Source organism: Manis javanica, chromosome 4 (genome assembly GCF_040802235.1).
Source record: "Manis javanica isolate MJ-LG chromosome 4, MJ_LKY, whole genome shotgun sequence".
In the NCBI taxonomy this organism is placed as follows: domain Eukaryota; kingdom Metazoa; phylum Chordata; class Mammalia; order Pholidota; family Manidae; genus Manis; species Manis javanica.
The window spans coordinates 159,562,533-159,584,326 of NC_133159.1; the positions used below are offsets into that span (position 1 = coordinate 159,562,533).

Genomic DNA, 21,794 nt, shown 5'->3' on the forward strand with positions numbered 1-21,794 from the left:
ACCGCGCCCCTCGATTGTACTAGCCCTGGGCGACACGTAAGAGTGGACCGCTACATTTTATTAAACTAGAGTGTCTGTACACAAATGCACTCTTCCCCAATTCGCACTCCCAGGCTGCGGAGATTTAATGCCTTATTTTCAGTACTAGCTAAAATCCTACAGGGAAATCTGAACCCCCTAGGGTTCTTCCTACTCTCCAGTTCGGTTTTATTTTAAGTCCAATAGCCTAGCTCCACATCCCTGTCTCGCAGCTTTTCTTCCCTCGTACCGGTTGCAGTGGGAGGCCGCTGAGAACGAGCCTCGCGAACCTCGAAGGCGACCCAGCCGGGCACAAATCCAACGAGTTTGGACAAGAAACCTTCCAGGCAACTCGTGACGTCACCATACCCGGCGCTCCGATTGGTCCTTCCACTCCTCGCCGGTGTAACCAGACTGGAGCCTGAAGGGACCTCTAGTGGACATGCTCGGAAATGCACTCGAGGGGAACTTGAAATCAACACAGCAGGCACTCAGCGAGGATAGCCCCCAAACCCAAACAGGCTCCTCCCCGCTGCTGCCTCGAAGAACCGCCTCCATCCTGCACTCCGGCTGTTGATTTCTTTCCCCTTTGTTAACTCGGCCATCGGCCCCGCGGGCCTGGCGTTTCCCAGAAGGCCCAGCGCCGGGAAGGGTTTTGCAGCTGCTCCGTCATCGTGCGGCAGGACGCGAGTCCGGGCTCTGTGCAGGCCCAGCTTGGTTCCTGGTCTCTGGTACGAGGGTTCACGCGAGGCCCCGGACTAGGCCGCGACCCCGGGCGCCATGAAGCAGGAGGGCTCGGCGCGGCGCCGCGGCGCGGACAAGGCGAAGCCACCACCCGGCGGAGGAGAGCAAGAACCACCGCCGCCGCCGGCCCCCCAAGACGTGGAGATGAAAGAGGAGGCGACGGCGGGTGGCGGGTCAACGGGGGAAGCTGACGGCAAGGCGGCGGCGGCTGAGCACTCCCAGCGAGAGCTGGACACCGTCACCTTGGAGGGTACGAGAGCCACCATTACGGGTGACAGCGCCCCGGTGATCCAGCCTCTCCTTGGGATCCCCGGTTTCTTAGGATCACCCCCCAGTGACCCCCAGTACCCTGACACCCCCGACCCCAGTGCCCGTCACCGAACCTTCTCCCCAGCTCAGGCCTCCTCGCTCGTACAACGCCTCCTCTCCGCATCTGAGCTTGCATCTGGAACTAGGTCTCCCTGAGCCTGTAGACTCCCTCTTCCAAGTCCTCCCCTCCGACCTGCCCCATTTACATCCCACTGGACCGATTCAAGTGACCCGGTATATGATTGTTGCCTCTAGAAATTAGTTGTTTGTATTTACGTATCTGAAGGGGTCGGGATGACAGAATAATGGCCCCGGAATTACAGGAATATACAAAAGGTTTCTGTGGTCTTAGCCGCCTTTAGCAAACTCCCCTAAAGGAACCTTTTCTACCTAGTATCTTATTTACATGTTACTGTTAATTGAGGTTCCCAAACGGTCCCATTGCTCTTTTCCTCACCCTTCAAGCCCTTACTTCTACTCCGTTTCTAAAGGGTTTAAACACAATTACACACTTTCTCTAGATGTCATCTTCTTTTGAGTTCCTAATACCTTCCACCTGAACTATATGCCAGTCTCCCCATTTCTTTTCTCCTGGGTGCCTGTTCCCAGTTTTCCTACTGTCTTCTTGTACCTCCAAGTTAGCATTTCACTTTGCCTGCTTAGAGCATCCAGTCCACATTGAATGTGGGTAGAGTGAGAGCTTCCCACTGTGATCCTGGTTGTGGTTTCCCAGTTCTGGATCAGGTGTGACAGGCTATTTGTTGGGTTTTCTCTCTAACTGCATGAGAATGTAGCTCTTAAACATTGACTCCTGAATTGTGTTTTTGAGGCTGTGGTAGTGTTGACTGCAGCAGCTCCTGCTCTAAAGTTGGGCAACAGGCTCAGAATCTAATAAAGATCCTTTTACCTAAAATAATGGTAGTCAGCCAATGACAAAGATGTTCATTGTAAAAGTTTTGGAAAATATGAGCAGTCTAAATTGGCAGGTGAAAACATAAACCATAGTTAACATTTTTTCTATGAATTTTTCAGTTCACCCATAAATAAAGTTATATATATAGTTTGGAACAAGGCATAAGTAAATACAGATGATTTTGTGTGCTTTCATTTAACATATCCATAAACATAGCACTGAATTCATTTCAGAAACATTATGGAATGTCTGATATAGTGGCTTAAGAATACAAGCTCTGGAATTAGTTTCCTTATTTCTATAAATGAAAGTAATAGCACCTACTTCATTGGGTTATGAAGATTAAAATGCCTAGAACTGCGCCTAGTGCATGATGAGCCCAAAGTAAACCCTCTCATTACTAGCTTTTATCATTAGATCATTAATGTGACCCAGGCACCCTATGCTCTAAGTATACAAAGGTAACTAAGAAGCTACCGATTAGGTTGCATTCCCTTATTCTTGGACATTTAAGTTGTTCCCAGTTCCTTACTGTTATAAATACTCTTGCAACAATCATCTTTATGCCCAAAAGTTAAATCAACCTTTAAAATTATTTCAGTATAGATTTTCTATATGTCTGAGTTGAAAGGGTAAACGTTTTTAAGGTTTTGAGTAGGTGTCCTGAGAAACTACTGATTTACATTACTCCAGCAGAAATGTCCTGTTCACCCCTGTACTCTATATGTTACTATTTTTTAAAAATCATTTATTTGGCAGTTGAAAAATATTTCCATTGAAATTTGAATACTAGTGAAATATATTGTTCATGTCTATTACCCATTTGTTTTTCCTCTGTGTATTATCCTTTCGTGTTCATTTTTATTTAATCTAATTGCTTATACAGACTGTAGAATATGAACATTTGGTCAAATTTGTTGCAAATGTTTTTCTTTTGTTTACACATATTCAGAAGGTTTTTTATTTAAGAAGTCAAGTTCATCAACCTTTTGTGTGTGTGATTTCTGTCATTGTTTACATTTAGAAAGACTTTTCCTATTTAGAGAGCCTGATAAATCTCCACATTTGTTTTGCTTCTCATCGTTTTCTCCCTCTCTTCCCCTTTCTGTCACTGTCTACTACTACTTCCCCCACCCCAGCTTTATTTTTCTTTGTCTCTTGGTTATATCTTAAAATAAGTGTATGGCATCCATAAGCATCGCTTAACCCTATCAGGGCAAAAAAAGAGATTGGCCACATCCCAGAGGTTCCCTAGAACTTCTTGCCTGGAGCGGTGGGGGAACAGGAGGAGTCGGAAGTAACATATTTCCTCTGGTCCTCCACAGACATCAAGGAGCATGTGAAGCAGCTGGAGAAGGCAGTGTCCGGCAAGGAGCCACGATTCGTGCTGAGGGCCCTGCGGATGCTGCCTTCCACATCACGCCGCCTCAACCACTATGTTCTGTATAAGGCTGTGCATGGCTTCTTCACCTCAAATAATGCCACTCGGGACTTCTTGCTGCCCTTCCTGGAAGAGGTGAGTGAGTCAGGCTGGCTTTGAGGGTGTAAGCTTGGCCTTAGGACCTCCTGCCCGTGTTATTGTTCCCTATCCTGAAGACCTGCCTGATAACCTGCTGCACAGAGTAGTGAAACAAAGCAGCCCATTTCAATACTCACTTGCCCACTAACAAGGAAAGCATCTTTGTGCCCTATAGCATAATTCTTCTGAGTCGGGGAAAGGAGCTGGGAATCAGAACCCTTCCACCCAAACTCGTTTCCCACTGCTGCCAACATGGATCCTCTCCTTTGGTTGGGAATTTCTCTGTTGTCCTAGGAGAAAGTGCCACCACCTCTTTGCCTCCAAAACTTCACCATAAGACAGTGGTTAAGCACAGGTTTTGGAGGTAGAGTTGAATTTGAATCCAAACTCTACCACTTAGTACATGTGGGGTTTGGACAAATGACTTAACCTCCTTGTTCCCCATTTTCTTCCTTTGTTAAATAGGATGAACAGATTTGGGGGACAATGGGGACAGGAGGAATGTGTGCAAAGCTCTTGGAACAGTGCCTGGCGCATAGTGAACGCTGATGATGTTAGTTTGAGGTGGTAGTGGTCCCTGTGCCATGAGAGACCTCGCCTTTTCTAGCCATCAAACCCCATGATCACTCATGGTACAGCCCAGGTCCTGCCCCTTCTCTAACCTCGTCTCTTCAGCCACCTTCATCTCCCTAAAAATCCTGTATGCTTACAGTCTATTCCATAGACGTGAAAACTCAGAAACTCCCTTGAGGTGGAATGATGAAGAGTGTATCTGCAGAAGTCGAAGAGCAGCCTACCCCAGCCCTGCCTGGAATGTACTTTAACTGTTAGGTCTCTGAATTCACCCATCATGATCACTTTTTGAGCTGTTACATGTTATTCCAGTTTTGGTTACCAGACCTGAAAATAAGTTCTATGTATATGTCAGTTCTCCCCAAGTTGCCTTAGCTGCCACCAAGAAAACTTTTTTGTCTCATTATTCTTGATCTCACCTATAGAACTGTATCACTTAATTAAACCCAGTTGATAGAATTGTGATGGTTCCAGGTGTGGTAGTTTAATCTTTCTGCTCATATTGTAGGCTCTTTGATGGATCCTTACATCATCCTTTCTGTCCCCTTATATTCTGTAAAGGTGTCAGTTACACTCCTACAGCTCTTTTTTGTTCCTGTTATATCCATCCTCTTAGGAAGAGACTGGTGTTGCCCCTTATTTTTGTATCCCCACAGCACCTAGAAAAATCTTATTATATAGTTGGCATTGAATAAATATTTTTTGAAGTACATAGCACTTAATAAGTCTTGATTGATCTGACAGCTATTCCGTGGTAATTCATGCCCTCTCCTAGCCCATGGACACAGAAGCCGATTTACAGTTTCGTCCCCGAACAGGAAAAGCTGCGTCCGCACCCCTCTTACCTGAAGTAGAAGCCTATCTGCAGCTCCTCATGGTCATCTTCCTGATGAACAGCAAGCGCTACAAAGAGGTATTCAATGAGAGCAATTAATGTGCCCCAAGCAGTACAACTGGCCTGTGGGGGATTGTCTCTAGTGGAGAAGTGGAGATAATCACTGGGTTATTTTCTGTCCCCAAGACTTTCCCCCTTTGTGGGATGCACCTAACCCCACATCCAGGGAAGCCCCCTGAACTCCTGCTCAAGCACTTTGGGAAAGGGCTGGCTGTGGTCAGCATGTACTTGTCTGTGACACAGTACTAGTAGAGGGGATTCTTTTGGGAAAAGTAGGAGATTTCGAGATGGAAAGACCTGGGTTCAAATCCCAGCTCTATTAGGCAATTAATTTCTCCTAGCTGTATATAAAATAGGGAAAATAATGCCCACCTTGCAAGATTACTATTAGTGTTAAATAAAATAGTATGTTAAAAAACAGCACAATGATCTGCACATAGGAAGCTTTTGCAGTATTTTAATGAATGGCAGCTTTTATGGGAGTGAAAAAGTCCACTGATAACGATGCTCCCACTGCTTCTGGCTGGAGCCAGCTTCTTGCTAAGCCAGCCACTGTGCCGGGAGCACACTCAAGAACTGACAGGTGTCACTACTCAGTTCCCTGTTTTATTTTTCCCTTTCTTTGCCAATTGTTGGCTTTTCTTTGCTTGTTTATTGGACAGAATTCAGCCCCTTTAAAGCGTACAGTTCAGTGGATTTTGGTGTTTTCACAAGGACCATCATTATGTAATAATACCAGAACAGTTCAATCACCCCAAAAAGAAACTCCATACCTATTAGTTATCACTCCCCTTCCTTCATCACCCCAGCCACTGGCAGCCACTAATCTGTCTTCTGTCTCATGGATTTACCTGTTCTGGACATTTCATATAAATGGAATTACATAAAATGTGGCCTTTGGGTCTGACTTTATCCCTGTTGGAGCATGTATCTGCTCTGTTCCTTTTTATGGATGAGTCATTTCCCACTGTATGGATGTGCCACATTTTGTTTATCCATTATTCAGGTGATGGACAGTCGTATTATTTCCACTTTTTGGTTATTTAATGAATGATGCTGCCATGAACTTCTACATTACCTGTGTTCATGTGAACATAGGTTTCCATGCCTCTTGGGTATATGCCTAGGAGGGGAATTGCTGCCTCACGATAGCTATGTTTAACTTTTTGAAGAACTGCCACTTGATTCTCTTTTGCTGCCTCCCCAGGCACAGAAGATCTCTGATGACCTGATGCAGAAGATCAGCACGCAAAACCGCCGGGCCCTAGACCTTGTGGCCGCAAAGTGTTACTACTATCACGCCCGGGTCTATGAGTTCCTGGACAAGCTGGATGTGGTGCGCAGGTATGGGTGCCAAGGGTCTCACTCGCAGCCCTTGGAGTCGGAGATGTGGTCAGTCACTACCACAGAGCTGACATGGGCTTGCAAGGGGCAATAGCCTGGTAGATGTAAATTGCCCAGCAGGAAGTGGGGCAATGCTTAACATGCTCTGAGCCACATAAGGGGTTGAGAGACTGATACTAGATAAAGGAGCAGAGATGACCACCTGGCTATTAAGAATGGCCCCCCAGGCTCTTCCTGTCACTCTGCATCAAGGAAAAGCTGATTGATAGGTCAAGGAAGGAAGGACAGGTTGGAAAACATTTCACTCCTCTGCTTAAAACCTGCAGTGGCTCCCCATTTCCCTCAGGGAAAAGCCAAAGGCCTCATGATAGCGTGCAGGGCATGATGTGATCTGGCCCCTGCTACTGCCTCCTTGATTTTATCTGCTCTTCTCCCTGACTCACTCCTCAGCCACACTGGCTTCCTTCCTCTCCCTCAGGCATGCCAAGCACACTTTTCTTCAGTCTTTGCACTGGCTCTTTCCTCTGCAGAGAATGCATTTCTCCCTACTTCCTTTAAGCCTTTGTGACCTTCTCAGTGAGTTCTACCCTGACCACTCTATTTAAAACCGCAGCCCCATCTTCCTCACCCCTGAATGCCATCACAACTACCCTGATTTTGCCGTAGCCTCTACCACCTTCTGTCATGCTACCTAATACACTTATTTGTCATGATCTTTGTCTGTTTCCCCCACTAGAATCCTGTCCTGTTTGTTCACCCTAGAATAATGCTTCCCACAGTGGCACTCAACAGTTGAATACTAAGTGAATAACGAGAAAAGCAGTTTGTGTCACTTTTTCTAGGAATTGAGAAAGAATGGAGAGGTCAGAGTAGTTCAGAGAGTTGTTACTGAGGCCTTTGACATTTTTCTTTCTTTCCTGAAGTTTCTTGCATGCTCGGCTCCGGACAGCCACCCTTCGACATGATGCAGACGGGCAGGCCACCCTGCTGAACCTCCTGCTGAGGAACTACCTACACTACAGCTTGTATGACCAGGCGGAGAAGCTGGTGTCCAAGTCCGTGTTCCCTGAGCAGGCCAACAACAACGAGTGGGCAAGGTACCTCTACTACACAGGTGAGCAGGGGCCCCAGCCCCTGAGCCAGAAGGTGTCTCTAAAAATGTGGTGCACTTTGGTGCAAAAGAGACCCATTTGGCGTACTAGTTTGCAAGGGAATGTGGGTGATGCCATTTTCTTAATCCACTCTCTTCTCCTCCACACCCAGGGCGAATCAAGGCCATCCAGTTGGAGTACTCAGAGGCCCGGCGAACAATGACCAATGCCCTTCGCAAGGCCCCTCAGCACACAGCCGTTGGCTTCAAACAGACAGTGAGCAGCGTTCTCATCCCTTAGCCCTTACCTGATGGCACTGTCTTAGGTACCAGGGAATTATTAGGAAAGCCTCCTTAATCTTTGTTATGTGAGAGCTCACATCAGATGTCTGTTGATGCATAATATGTTCAGAGCATTCAGCAGACTCTACCTGTACCTCTGGCAGTTTATGTTCAGGGTATTCTCCTTGGTTGATAAGCTTAGAACATTCCTGATTCCCCAGCATTCCTTCTAGTCATGCCGGGAATGGCCTGGATTGTGTTGATAAACTCCAGGTTCTTGCGTGGTCCCTCACATGCCCATCTGGGAACAGCATTGTCTTTGGCCAAGAAACCCAGAAAATCTCTGTAAGGCTGACTGACTCGGATGGAGATAAACCTTGGCCACCTAAGAGCAGTCAGTCACCAACCAGTATTGTTCGGATGGCTGACCTAGGTATTAGGCACTGCGAGGGATAGAAAAGGATAAGAAAAGTTATTTGCCTTTGAAGAGATAAAAAACATTGACTCAGAAAGGCTTGAGGGCCTATGTGAAGTCACAGAGCGTGCCAGCCAGAATTTGGACCCAACTTTCCCAACTACAAACCTCTGCTCCATCTAATAACATAATGTCCACCTCCTGGTGCCCTTGAAGGAGAACAGAGTGAAAGTGTACAATGAGCAGGTCAGTGTCTTTGGAGATTTGGTTTACTTATATTCAGAAGCTCAGAGAAAGGCAGGTTTGGTTTGGTTTTGGTCATATAATTGGAGATCTTAAATCAGATCTGATTTTTTGAAAGATGGATAGAATTTTTACAGAGATGGATGGCCTTTCAGACAGAGGTGCATGTGTAGAATGTTAAGATTGCTTACAATATAGGACATGCACTAAGGTTTCCTCTAAAAATCACTAGAAATACAGATAATTAACACAGACTGTCATGTACCGGGGAGAGGTACTCTGGGGTGAAGCAGTGTTTCCGAACCAGATGTTTCTGTGAGTGGGTAAGGTTTCAGAGTTTCCTGTGGTGGGGCCAGGTGACAGGAAGGAACAGCTGGAGTGAGAGCTTCGGCAATCAGACTGTCGGTGAGGGAGCCGGGAGAGAGGTGGAATGGTTGCTGGAGAGCGGAGGCAGCAGAGTGGGGGAACTGTCCACCCAGAGGGACTCAAGCAAACAGGTGATGGGCCAAGGGCGTGGAAGAGATAGGGAGGCACCGGGTGAAGAGCACAGGCAGAGAAGCTGGCCTTAAGTAAACACGGGGAGGGGCAGTGAAGACAGACCTCGAGTTTAAAGTGGAGTCCACAACAGAACACTCGGAGAGCCTGTCCGTAGTTCAAGCCGCAGTCTCTCCGTGGATGATTTACTTGCTTTCATAGGTCAATTCTGACCTGCATCGTGCTTCACCAAATGTTACTAACTGTCCTGGTTTACTCAGGCTGCCATAACTAGGTACTGCAGCCTGGGTCAAACAACAGTCAAGTTCTGGAGGCCAGAAGCCCCAAGTTCAGGATGTCAGCACAGTTGGTCTCTTCTGAGGGCCTTTCTTTGGCTTGTACGTCTTGTTTTCACATTGTCTTCTCTCTATGCATGTCTGTATTCCACCCGCTCCTTTTAAGTAAGGGCACCAGTCATACTGAATTAGGGCTTATTCATAGGACCTCATTTCACCTTAATTACCTCTTTAAAGGCTCTGTCTCCAGACACACAGACATAATCACATTCTGAGGTACTGGGGGGTTAGGGCTCCAACATACAAATTTGGGGGTTCACAGTTGAGCCCATGATACCAATCCTGATCCCTCTTATGAACACCAGGCCTACAAATCCATCTTCCCTCCACACAGCTCATAGATACTCACTGATTCCTCACACACTCTTATCCAAAGCACACCCTTGGTACCCTTTGCCAGCCTTCCCTGTGCTTTCCCAGCTGAGATAGGAGACTCAGGATTGCCGTGGACTCCCTGCACCCCTCCCCATCTCCAAGTCGTGTGTGGATTTGCCTCCATGTCTTTTGTGTCTGTCCCCTCTCTGATCTTGCCAGTGCCCTTGTTTGGGCCGTAGCACTTGAGGCCATCATCCTCCCCTCCACCGGCCCGGCTTCCGCACAGCTGCCTCACCAAGCAGAGCTCCGGGCCCACCTTCGCCTTGCCCGGGGAGCTCTCATTGTCCCCCATTGCCTGCGTGGTAGAATATAAGTCTTACAAGGTAGGCAGGCCACCTATTATTATCATGCCCATTTTAGGGCTGAGGAACCATGGACTCAGCCTCCTCGCGAGTGAATAAAGACTAGCATTCTGTCTCCAAACTGGGCGCTCAGCCCGGCATTCAGAACAGCATGGCCGCAGACTGGCCCCAGTCAGCTCTCCTGATTGCCCCCATACACACCCAGGGTATATTCTCATACTTGCCAAACTGTTTCCTTGACTGAAACACCCTCCCTCTGTCTTCTCCTTCATCAGAATCCTTAAGGTATATATTAACTTCAGCCATTTCCATGATATACCCTCACTACTAGGTCACTCCAAGGGACAGGGCAGCTTTGTGGGTATATGCAGAGGGGTGAAGAGTCCTTGCCCAGGTGTGGGCTTAGTCACCCACCACGTGTTTAACCCCTCACCTCACCTCACTCGTGACACTTGCTATCACGTGCCTTGGCTGTGTTCCTGTCCCTCCTGCTCAGCAGGAACTCCTTAACTGCTTGCTGGGCATCGTCCCCACCGCTGTAGTTTTCTCTGCGTGGTGCTGAATCCACAGTAGACACTATTCAGAAATAAGTCAGAGCTTTATGGAAGAGGAAGGGCCTGATTTTCCAGCCAGCCTTCCATGTCCATACACAGCTCATTCACTGAGGCTCTTCCAGGCCCCGTTCCTGCTTTCCCTCTACCCAGATAACTAGTTTATGCCTTTTCATCTCCTCTTTTCTAGTAACAATCTACTTCCCTGACCAGCATCGTTGGCTGACTTACATTCCATTCCCCTGGGCCTCTGGGCCTTGTTCCCTCGCCTTTTTTAAGCCTCAGAACCTGCCCATGTGGCCTGTACCTTAGGGCCTCACCATTTCAGTGTGCACTGTTTGACCAGATGAAATGAAGCTTAGGGCTTTGTGTGGGCAAGGGGTCAGACAACCCCAGTACCTGGCTCCAAAAGCAGAGCTTCAGTTCCATGCCCAGCACAGGTTCGGGGATTTTCCTTGCTTCATGTGGGCCTAATCACAGTGCTGCTTCCCCATTCCCTATTTTATGTGACTGAATGAGCCCTCACTTCATTCTCTTCCCTGCGATGGGGCTCCCTGCCTACTGTGTCCTGTGTTCCACTCTGCCAGGTGCACAAGCTTCTGATTGTGGTGGAGCTACTGCTCGGGGAGATCCCAGACCGGCTGCAGTTCCGTCAGCCATCCCTCAAGCGCTCGCTCATGCCCTACTTCCTTCTGACCCAAGGTAAGGCTGGTCCCTCTCCCCGAGCTGGCTGGACTCCCTGGTGCTGTGGCCTGCTTGATGTTTGTGCCCATTTGATCCTCTGACCCATTCTTCTCTCCGCTGCAGCTGTCAGGACAGGAAACCTAGCCAAGTTCAACCAGGTCCTGGATCAGTTTGGAGAGAAGTTTCAAGCAGATGGGACCTACACCCTAATCATCCGACTGCGGCACAATGTCATTAAGACGGGTATGGATCAGGGTTTGAGGGGCCACTGGAAGAGCAGGACCCAGACTAGGCCTCTCCAAGGGACGGGGAGACCCTGTGGGTGTCCATGGGCAGGTGGAGGGTCTGTGCCAACTCGGGTCACTCCACTGCTCCTTCCTCCCCCAGGGGTACGAATGATCAGCCTCTCTTATTCCCGCATCTCCCTGGCCGATATCGCCCAGAAGCTGCAGCTGGATAGCCCAGAGGACGCAGAGTTCATTGTTGCCAAGGTGGGGCTGGTTCAGGGACTACAGTTGTCAACTTCCTGCCTTATTTCAGGGGATGGGAGCGGGGGGCGATCAGCCAAGTTGAGGAACAGGTAAAGCTGCAGATAGAGTTTTTGAGGAGGGCCAGTGTTGCAGTGAAGCCAGGAAGTTGTGAGCATGTATGTGAGTGCATGCATGAAGTGTAAGGAGGATAAAGATGGCACAATTGGCACAAGATGTTCAAGGACTTAGAAGATGGGCTTCCAGGTAATTTTTCCTCCTTTTGGGGCCCTGCAGGCCATCCGGGATGGCGTCATTGAGGCTAGCATCAACCACGAGAAGGGCTACGTCCAGTCCAAGGAGATGATTGATATCTACTCCACCCGAGAGCCCCAGCTAGCTTTCCACCAGCGCATCTCCTTCTGCCTGGATATCCACAACATGTCCGTGAAGGTGAGGAGCCTGGGCTGCAGAGCTAAGTGTGGCAGCAACCCAGCTCTCTCTCCACCCCCTAGATGCCTCAAAGAAGATGGTTTGGTTTGGGGCCCTGTCTGCAGCCTTTCTCTGTAAAATCACTGAATGGCAGGGTCACGGGCCAACGGGGCAAGGGACTTGGCTTGTGGGACTGCAGCACCTTCACTTTTAAGGGGTCTCATTGCTGAGGGTCCAGACAGGGATTCAGAGTGCAGAGTCCTAGATGTGGCTCCAGTCTGAGTCATTTACCTTCTCTGAGTGGCTTGTGTTTCTCCATCTGTGAAGCTGATAGTGAGATATTATACACTCTGTCTGCTTTGCAGGGTTGATGAGATTAAATGAAATCCCTGCCTTTGGTTGCTTAGTGAAGTCTGAATTGTATACAAGTTAGGGCTGGTGTCTAGTTCCCCAAACGGCTGTTAAGCCCTTACCCTGTGTCAGGCACTAAGTTCAGTGCTAACGTTTGGCTGCTGGATTTTCCTGGTCTCTTCCTTCCCTAGGAAGCCAGGGATATTGCTGCCTTGCTTGCAGTCAGGCAAATTCCATGCTCCTCGAAAGATAGGAAAGGCCCTTTGTGATCTGGTCCTCTGTGTCTCTAACCTCACCTCTCATTACTGTTCCCCCACTCTCTCCCTGTTCCCCACTCCTCCCCACCACCAGCTGGCTCCACTGAACTCAGGCCAGGCCTTTCATATGTTGAATCCTCTGCCTGAAGTGCCTTTTCTCCATTCCTACAGCCAGTCCATTCCTCTTCCTCGTGCTCTGCACTGCCAGTCCCCCTCCCTGCCCAACCAAAGGGCCTAGTCATGTATGCCGCCAGGTCTCCTGATTCTCTTCCTGGATTCAGCAGTCGGTACAGTGATCACTGGTTTCCATGCCTCGCTCCCCAGCTAGACTTAACTGGAGAGGGAATAACCAGTCTCGTTCATCATCTTGGTGCCTGGGTCACAGAAGTGCCGTAAATGCATGTTAAGTTGATGCCTTGTCGTCGTCTTGCTCCTCTCTCCTGTGCTTAGGCCATGAGGTTTCCTCCCAAATCGTACAACAAGGACTTGGAGTCTGCAGAGGTGAGGTGCTTTTGCTCTGGGTGACACCACAAGGTAGCGCTCCCCACAGAGAGGGAAGAGGGGAGACTTTTGGAAGGACGGGGTGGGGAGGCAGCCCCTGGCCCTGGGGAGGGTCATGCTGGGTGAAGCGCTGCATAACAGCACTAGTGGTTCTCAGCACTGGCCCTCACCCCACCGCCCCCGCACCCCACTGCTTTCCCCAGGAACGGCGCGAACGAGAGCAGCAAGACTTGGAGTTTGCCAAGGAGATGGCGGAAGATGATGATGACAGCTTCCCTTGAGCTGGGGGGCTGGGGAGGGGTGGGTGAGTGGGGACTGGCTCTGTCTTTCCCCCTTGGGGGCCCCTGCCCAGGGAACTGGCCCCTTTCCCCACACATGGTGCACAGGCAGCGTCTGTGCAGAGGTGAGGAGTCAGGGAGCCAGCCACCCCACCTCACCCCAGAGCCCCTCCCCAGCCGGCAACTCAGCACAGGGCGGGCAGCCTCCCCAGGGCAGGCTCCTGGCTAGTGGTGTGGGCAGCAAGGTGGGAGGGACTAGCCCTGTGCTCTCCAGGGAGCAGGGGACTGCAGTTGGAACATGTGTGGGCTCTATGTTTTTTGACGCTTCAGTTATGATTTTTAAACAATAAAAAGTTATCCAGAGCTCTCTGTGCATCAGTTAGTGACTATATTTTTCTGTCACATCTGTAATAATGGATAGGCCCAGGCTTCTTCCTGGTCTTGGGAGTCCTGGCCCAGGTGTGACCTGAGGACCTGATGTGGCTGTGCAGGAGAAGGAAGCCACAGGCAGGGTGTGGAGACACTAACCTAGGGTGAGAAGGGCCTGGGTTTACAGTTACCCATCTAACTGGCTTTCAGATATTGGGCAAATCAGTGAACTTCTCAGGCTCTTTTCCCTCATCAATCAAATAAAGGATTAGTGACTTCCTGGCTCTAAAATTAGGAACCTAGACTTCTAGAGGATCAGAGCTAAGGCTGGAGTCTGACCCTCAGGTGAAGGGTCTCCCATGAAGCTGCAGCAGGTTGAGAGCAGGGCTTTGGCCCACTGGCCCTGGTGGAATGGCGGGTGGGCTCCTCACTGAGCAGAGCTGGGGTTCGGCAGAGCAGGGGTGCCTTGTGGTCCTAGCCCGGCTATTCCAGCTACGTACGGGGGGAAATGCACCTGCCTAGGTCTCAAAGTCTCCCAGCCACTAACCAGTACGCCCATCTTGGGTCATCGCTTTATCCGTGTCCTCTGCCCGGCATCCGGGACGCCGCTGTACGTGTACTCTGTTCCTGCCACATTCTGTTCCCTGAGCGATGCCTGTGGGTTTCTGCCTCTCACTGCATTCCCTCCGCTGGTCTCTCCCACCTCACTGATTCCTGCCCAGCCTCCAGGCTTCCTGCCTCACAGTGGTTATCCCCCACCCTCCACTGCTCCTGGACCACTTGATAATCAGATACTTTCTTAGTTGGTGTGAAAGCCTTATCTTCCCAACTAGACTGTAATTCTTAAAGAGCACGGGCCTCTGTGTTCTGGGCCTTGCCCACTACCTGGCACACTGGGTTCGATTCTCTTGTTAGGTCTGCTGTGCATTCATCACGAACTGAGATTTCCATCTCCCAGTCCCCCTGATTTCCAGTAAAGATGTGCTTTCCACTGGCCTGGCTCTGGCTCCTGGCCCTTCTCCAGCTTTGGTCACAGTGCTCTGGCATTGCCCGCATCCTTTAAGCTTCTACCACCTCCCTGGGTAATGAAACTCACAGTCAGCTCTGCACAATGGCACTTTTCCCCCAGACTCCTGCTTTGATCTTCGTAGATGCTTTTATTCCAGCATTCAAACTTTTATTTTAAGGATTCCAATCCTTTCCCCATTTTACAGGCCAATTAAAGAATCTAATAGATCCTGAATTCTCCTCTGGGAAGAGGGTCAGGGGCCTAATGGTGAGCAGCCCCTGCATGCTTTCCCAGGATGTGATGCCCTTCAGGATCTGAGGACAGGCCAGGGGGAGTGAACCCTGGCTGCCTGATTCCGGGTTCAGGTCACATCCTGTCCTGTTGTGCTGCCCTCTTCCAGCCTCAGGCTGTGGTTCTGGTACCTGGTTGGTTGGTTGGTGTCCCCACATGGCTGCCCTGGCTGGCCCTGGCCCACTGTCCTCTGAAGCTGACTTTCTTTTGGAGCGCGTGATAAGGAGACTTGTGTACAGAGCCGCTGTCTGAGGCTTTTCTAACCTGCCTAACATGTCTTGTTAATTATTATTCCTGGTGATACCCCACCTTGCATGACATCACAAATCTTTGTATTTTTTTTTTAGTTAATAGCCTTATATTAGTTTCAAGTATACAACACAGAGGTTCAACAGTTACCCATGTTATTAAATCCTCACCCCCACTAGTGCAGTTACTGTCTGTCAACATAGGAAGATGTTCCAGAATCACTGGCTATATTCTCCATGGTACCCTACCATCCCCATGACCAACCTACATTACGATTGGGAATTTTTGTGCCCCTCTGTCCCCCTCCTCCTCTCCAACCCCTCCCCCATGGTAACCACAATGTTATAAATCTTAGAGTGAGCACCTGGCCCAAAGTACCTTCAACCCCTTCTTGGTAACATATTGGAGGGTGTATCACCCTGTTATAGAGAGTTGGAGTCATTTGCCATGATTTCCTGGTTCCCACCTACCTTGAGTCTTATGGACCATTTTACTGTCTGTTCACTGGAAATTTCTTGTAATTCATCCCCATTGGCTTGGCTTTCTTTGCCTGAGAAGCTTACTGTCATTTTCATGCTTGTGGGTTTCCCTGTGTTTTCCACCTTCCAGTTTTGCTTTTTAATTAGAAAAGTACAGAGAAGTACAAAGAATAACATAGCAAATGCCCACGTCCTTTCCAGCCTTAATAAAATTTAACATTTTGGTACTGCGTCAAGTTTTGTAATCTAAGAAAAACATTACGGGTAAGTTGGAAGCCCGTCCTGTGTCTTTCACACGCCCTGCCATCCCTTCCCTAGAGCCAGCCACTCTGATGAATTCAATGGGTAGCCTTGCAGTTTATGATTTTATACTTCTACTACAAAATATAGTCTTGTTTTGAGTTTTTAGATCTTTGTTAAGTGATGTATCACATAAATGTAACTTGCTCTTTCCACACAGTGTTAGGTTTGAGATCTAATCATGATAACATGCTCAGCACTGCTCTAGGCATTAAAAAGACAACTGAATTAATCAAATTCCTTTCCTTGTGGAGTTTTTATTCTGGCAGGGCAAGGAGGCGTGTGGTGAGAATGGGCCACACTGCATTTAGCCATTCCTCTGTTGGGGGCATTGGTTTACCATTACAAACACAGGACACCTGTGTGTCTCCTTGTGCACAGGAACTATGTCCAGAGTTTGCCAACGTGTCTAGGGCCAGATACAGTACATTTTTTAGGCTTGTGAGCCGTAAACTGTCACAACAACTCACTTCTGCCATTCTTGAAAGTAGCTATAAATACTGTGGAAACAAATTATGAACACTGGGCTTTTAATTTCATATGCTTTTTACATGTTACAAATTTTTCTTTTGATTTTTTTTCTAACCATTTAAAAATAGAAAATTTATCCTTGACTTGGGGTGTACATGTCTTAGCCCCCAGGCTGAGCCTTGCAACAGATGAGTCCTCCAGAGCCCTTATAAACATGCTTTTAAGCCCAGCACCAGATGAAACAGGAAGTGTGAGGGGAACTTGCTGACCAGTTCTGGCCATTGAGAAATACCTGGGAAAGTAGGAGGCTGGGAGAATGAATAACAGCTAGGGGTCTCTGGAGCCAGGCCCCATACCAGAAGATCATTTTGGTCTAGCTCAGCCCATGTGTGTCATGGCCAGTCACATGCCCTTGCTCTCCACTTGATCATTATTCTCCCGTGGGTGGGGCGGACGCCTGGATTGAGCCATTATCCAAGAAGTACCGCTATCTGAACAGGAAGGTAGTATAATGGGGACAGGGGCTTGGGGAGCCTGACTATGATCCTGCCCGGCTCCACCACTGGCAAGTTCAGTGTTCCCAGGCAAGGCCCTTTGCCTCTGGTGCCATCCTTTGTCTATAACAGGGATGATCCGCAACCTACAACTTGGTTGATTGGATGAAATGACAAAAGTATAATGGAAGGTGCTGGATTCATACGAGGTGCCCAATAATTGCTAGCCAACATTCAGGTTTTCTCTCTCTGGGATGGATGCCAGAACACTTCCCAGGACGGGCAGCTCACTTCCTCTGGAAGCAGCCCACTCCATTTTCCAACACTGCTGACTGTTGGAACACTCTGTCCTCCTGTTGAGCTAAAAACTGGCTGGCTGTGGCCTCCACTCCCAGCCCCACTTCTAGCCCTTGAGACCAGGTGACAAACCCCCTCCTGCTCTTACCCTGATAAAACATTTGTGTAGAATTAACATACCTTCTGAACCAAACAAACACACACTTGGGGCTGTAGGTGAAGAAAATTTGGGTTTGGAGCTGGCCTGGTCCCAGGTGAGGAAGGCCAAACACTGGTTAAGAGATTTTGACGGCTAAGACCCTGGCACAGGGCGTGGGTCTGCTACTCGGGCAAGTTATTTAACCTCTTCGAGTTCAGATTCATCTTCTGCAAAAGGGGAAATGGTTCTAGTACTTCCTCATAGGCTTCTTGAAAGTAATGCCTTCGATAATGTATAGAGTATGCTCAGCACAATGCCTGGGTCCTCTGGAGGTTCTTTGGGGGAGGCCAGAGGGGCATGTTTGTGAATGTGAGCCTCCTGCCCTCCTCAGTTCTAAGCCTATCCCTGCACTCCCGAGGGCCAGCATAGAGCTGGGCTCAATCAGTGCAAGGTGGACAACTGCTTAGCCTGCAGTGGAGTGGGGAGCTATGCCCCAGCTCAGGACAGGGCACCAGGGGCAGGGTGTGAACACATCAGCAGGTGAAGTCCCTGCCAGCTGTGGCCACCAGAGGGCACCCCCACCCCAGAGATGGCCTTGTTCATATCAGACAAACCCACTCATATAACGATGTCTGTTCCTTGAACTTCGCAGGGTAATTGGGACAGAAAGTGACAGCCTTGGGTGCGTTTGGTCAGACTGCCCTGGCCCCATGGCCTATGTGAAACTCTCAGGCCCTAGGCAGAGGCCCCAGCTGTGACTTTGACTCTGCTACCCATGACCCTGGACAAGGCGCTTCCCCCTCTGGCCCAGTTCACAGGGTTGGAACAGACTCTGGGGTCCCTTCCAGCGCCTGGCATGGCTTTAGGTTTCGAAGCTAAGGCAATTTCTTTTCTCTCCCCCCCCCAGCTCTTCTCCACCTCAGGGCAGCACACACTCTGGCTGGCAGTGAACTGGCCAGGGAAGCCACATGTCCTAGACCCCCAACTCCAAAGTTCTGGGGCGCGGTTTGTGCAGGAGGAGGAGGAAGGGCAAGGTCAGGTGAGCCAAGAGCCTCGAAGGGTCTTGCTTCATTAGGACAGACATCCGGTTTCCTCTGCTCTCTGCCAGGATTCCGGGGGCTTAAAGGAATGAGTCATGGGGGGGCTGAGGGAGTTCCCAGCTAACCAGGACAGGAACCTGCAGTGATGCCTATCAAAGTATGGAGTGGGGACAGAAGGCAAGACCCCAATGTGTCTACTGCAAGCTCCCCTCAGGAGGGGACTCAGAGGAAGGCAGCTCTTGGGAGTTTGGAGGTGGAAATGGGGGCAACTAGTTTCTTCCCGCTCAGAATGTGGGGGTCCAGGGAGCAGGTGGCTTGAGAATTCCAAGGGAGAGTGGCAAAGGGGGCTGCCCCAGCAGACCTGCCCAGGAGGGAGGCGGGGAGGGGCTGCCTGGAGGCTAGCCTCTTCCCCATCAGTCTGACCATACTGCAGCCTCCAGGGCTTTTATCAGGGGTCAGCCTTTGTTCAGAATTTCTGTTCAAACATGCGGGGGCAATTCAGGCCTGGGTGGGGCTGAGGGAGAGGAAGGGACTTTGAGGGGGACAAGACGTCAAAGAAGGAGCAGAGATTCCACAATTTCACAAAACTTTCGCAAACAGTTTTCTGTCCCAGCCCCCCTGCATTGTCCTGGACACCAAATTTGCATAAATCCTGGGAAGTTATTACTAAGCCTTAGTGGCAGCACCAGGTAATTTCCTCCCAGGCCTCCATGGCTTATGTATAAAGGCCCTCTGGAGCTGGTCCCTGACAGATCCCAGAGCCTGCAAACCCACTCAGACCCTCGGCTAAGCCTGCTGCCCAGAGCCCCATGAAGCTGATAGGTGAGTGTCCTGGCCCCAGAATGGGAGAGCTGCCTGCCCCAACACGGAAGGGAGGCAGGAGTGGCAGAGGGGTCGTGGCTCCCTGGGCCCAGAAAGGGACCCAGGTGGGGGGTGGACAGCATGTCTCCTGAGCCCCCATCTGCTCCCAGCCCTGCAGGTGCTGCTCTGGCACAGTGCGCTCTGGACGGTGCAAGAGGCCACCCCGCTGGCCCCTGCTGGCTCCCTGCCCCCGGGCTTCCTGCTCAAGTGCTTAGAACAAGTGAGAAAGATCCAGGCTGATGGCGTGGCACTGCAGGAGAGGCTGGTGAGTGAGAGGGACAGGCAGAGAGTGGGGCTGTGGAGGAAGGAAGACCCAGAAGGGATAGCTGAGGGAGAGAGGGAACCTCACAACACCATAAGGAAAGGGTCTGGGAGAGGAGAGACAGGGAGAAAGGGAAGCACATTAGTAAAAGTGGAGCTACATGAGGCTGGGAAACCTTTGGGGAATGACAACCCCATGGGGACAGTGCTGGCAGGGCCTGGCTGGGATGGCAGAGCCCATCAACGGGGCTGAGAAGCCTCACAGGACCTGGCAGCGGTGGAGAACCTCAGATGGGGAAGACTTGGGAAGGAGGAGCAGCCTGTCCCTATCAAGTCCCCCTCACTCGGCGTCCTTCCTGTCCACAGTGCGCCACCCACAAGCTGTGCCACCCTGAGGAGCTGGTGCTGCTCGGACACTCTCTGGGCATCCCCCAGGCTCCCCTGAGCAGCTGCTCCAGCCAAGCCCTGCAGCTGGTGAGTGTATAGAGGGGAGAAGGGCGACGAGGGGAAGGGAAGGATGACCTGGAAGGCTCTCCAGGCTCCAAGCTGCGGTCCCCGAGAGGAACATCCCAGGCAGCACCCCTAATTCTCCTACTGTCCCCCCAGACGGGCTGCCTGAGCCAATTCCACAGTGGCCTCGTCCTCTACCAGGGCCTCCTGCAGGCCCTGGCAGGGATCTCCCCGGAGCCAGCCCCCGCCTTGGACACGCTGCAGCTGGATGTCACCGACTTCGCCACCTACATCTGGCAGCAGGTGAGCTTTGCTGGGAGTGGCAAGTTGGGGGCCTAGGCCCAGCTGGTCCCCAGAGGTTGTGCTGCAAGCCTGGGGATCCTGGAAGTTCTTCAGGGCTGGGGTGGGAGCATTCTCAGGGGACTATGTGTAGGGAGCTACCGCCTCACCCCAGTGCCCTCTTGCTGCAGGCTCTCCCCTGCACCCCCCAGAGGAGGGTACGAGCTGTATCACTGGGCCTTGAAGCAGATCTGGGTCCACAATTAACCTTGTGATCTTCCATGGCCCAACAGCCCTTTGCATAGCCTCATTTGTAGTAATACCCACTAGGCAGGGCCTGACTGGTGATCTCATCATTCCCTCCACAGATGGAAGACCTGGGGATGGCCCCTGATGTGCAGCCCACCCAGGGCACCCTGCCCACCTTCACCTCGGCCTTCCAGCGCCGGGCAGGAGGCGTCCTGGTGGCCTCCAACCTGCAGAGCTTCCTGGAGCTGGCATACCGTGTTTTGCGTCACCTTGCCAAGCCCTGAGCAAAACCTTCCCCCATCCACTGTATTTATCTCTATTTAATATTTATACTTATTTAAACCAAATATTTAAAGCCAGGGAAGAGTGGAAAGGAATCCCAGACTTCTGGGTCCTTTCCTCTACCTCCCAGTTTCATTCTCCTGCCTGTAGCAGGGAGAGAAAGCTCCTGCCTTCCTGTCCCCTGGACCGGGAGGTAGATAGGTAAATACCAAGTATTAATTCTTGTGGTGGTCACAGAGAAGAGCCATAGTGACCCCCTTCCCCAAGGGTACCCACCTTGGGGCCCTTGGAGGCATCAGGAAGTCTCCCACGTGGGAGACGAGACAGCCCTGTTTAATATTTAAACAGCCGTGTTCCCCACCTGGGCCCTCAGCACCTCGCTCTGGCCTCGGGATGGCCTGCGCACACCGGTGGGCCAGGCCTTGCTTCTCCTCAGGCCCCTTACCCACAAGCATTAAGCCCAGCAGAGGCAGCCAGAGCTGGGAGGCTTGACCCTGGGGTCCCATGAGTTTGCTGGGAAATCTAATTTTCCTTTTTTTAAGAATTTAAATTTTCCTTTTTAAGACTATTTTCAGGCGTGTGTTCACTCCCCGCATGGGGAGTGCAGGCATTACTCATTTTTCTGGATGGCCTCTAGAGACACCGACAGGCTGCTGACGCCAGCCCGTCCCCACCAGGGTCAGTATTCTGGCTCCTTTTAGGGGTGGGCAGATAGTCAGGTATCAGCCTTGCTAGGTAGGAATGGGGACTGGGTCTGGGGGAGGGAAAAGATGAGGGGAATTATGTGAAGGGTTGTGTGAGAGGAAAATTCAGCTGTCCGTCCTCCCACTCTGCCCCTACTTTCTCACTGTAGCCAAACTTCACAACAATAAAGTGTTTGCCTCCAGTAAACGTCTCTTCC

The 21,794-nt window shown here is 50.4% G+C and overlaps 2 protein-coding genes across 2 annotated transcripts; both read left to right on the plus strand.

The window, feature by feature from the left end:
* The first annotated feature begins 636 nt into the window (after positions 1-636).
* PSMD3 (proteasome 26S subunit, non-ATPase 3) lies at positions 637-13,736 on the plus strand. Its single transcript, XM_017642480.3, has 12 exons — positions 637-1,012; positions 3,310-3,500; positions 4,852-4,989; positions 6,179-6,315; positions 7,239-7,429; positions 7,579-7,682; positions 10,991-11,105; positions 11,211-11,330; positions 11,475-11,578; positions 11,852-12,007; positions 13,045-13,095; positions 13,299-13,736. Exons 1-12 carry the CDS (start codon positions 799-801, stop codon positions 13,374-13,376), a joined length of 1,599 nt encoding a protein of 532 aa, XP_017497969.1. The 5' UTR covers positions 637-798; the 3' UTR covers positions 13,377-13,736.
* Positions 13,737-19,179: 5,443 nt separating this feature from the next.
* CSF3 (colony stimulating factor 3) lies at positions 19,180-21,794 on the plus strand. Its single transcript, XM_017642468.3, has 5 exons — positions 19,180-19,333; positions 19,483-19,637; positions 20,000-20,107; positions 20,240-20,386; positions 20,731-21,794. Exons 1-5 carry the CDS (start codon positions 19,321-19,323, stop codon positions 20,893-20,895), a joined length of 588 nt encoding a protein of 195 aa, XP_017497957.1. The 5' UTR covers positions 19,180-19,320; the 3' UTR covers positions 20,896-21,794.

Bases quoted from the DNA above. Each gene is read 5' to 3' on its own strand.
- CSF3 (XM_017642468.3), top strand. The intron at 19,638-19,999 runs GTGAGTGAGAGG...TCCTGTCCACAG, and splicing joins TGGCACTGCAGGAGAGGCTG to TGCGCCACCCACAAGCTGTG. The intron at 20,387-20,730 runs GTGAGCTTTGCT...TTCCCTCCACAG, and splicing joins CCACCTACATCTGGCAGCAG to ATGGAAGACCTGGGGATGGC.
- PSMD3 (XM_017642480.3), top strand. From the start codon at position 799: ATGAAGCAGGAGGGCTCGGCGCGGCGCCGCGGCGCGGACAAGGCGAAG. The intron at 3,501-4,851 runs GTGAGTGAGTCA...GCCCTCTCCTAG, and splicing joins TGCTGCCCTTCCTGGAAGAG to CCCATGGACACAGAAGCCGA. The intron at 11,106-11,210 runs GTAAGGCTGGTC...TCTCCGCTGCAG, and splicing joins CTACTTCCTTCTGACCCAAG to CTGTCAGGACAGGAAACCTA.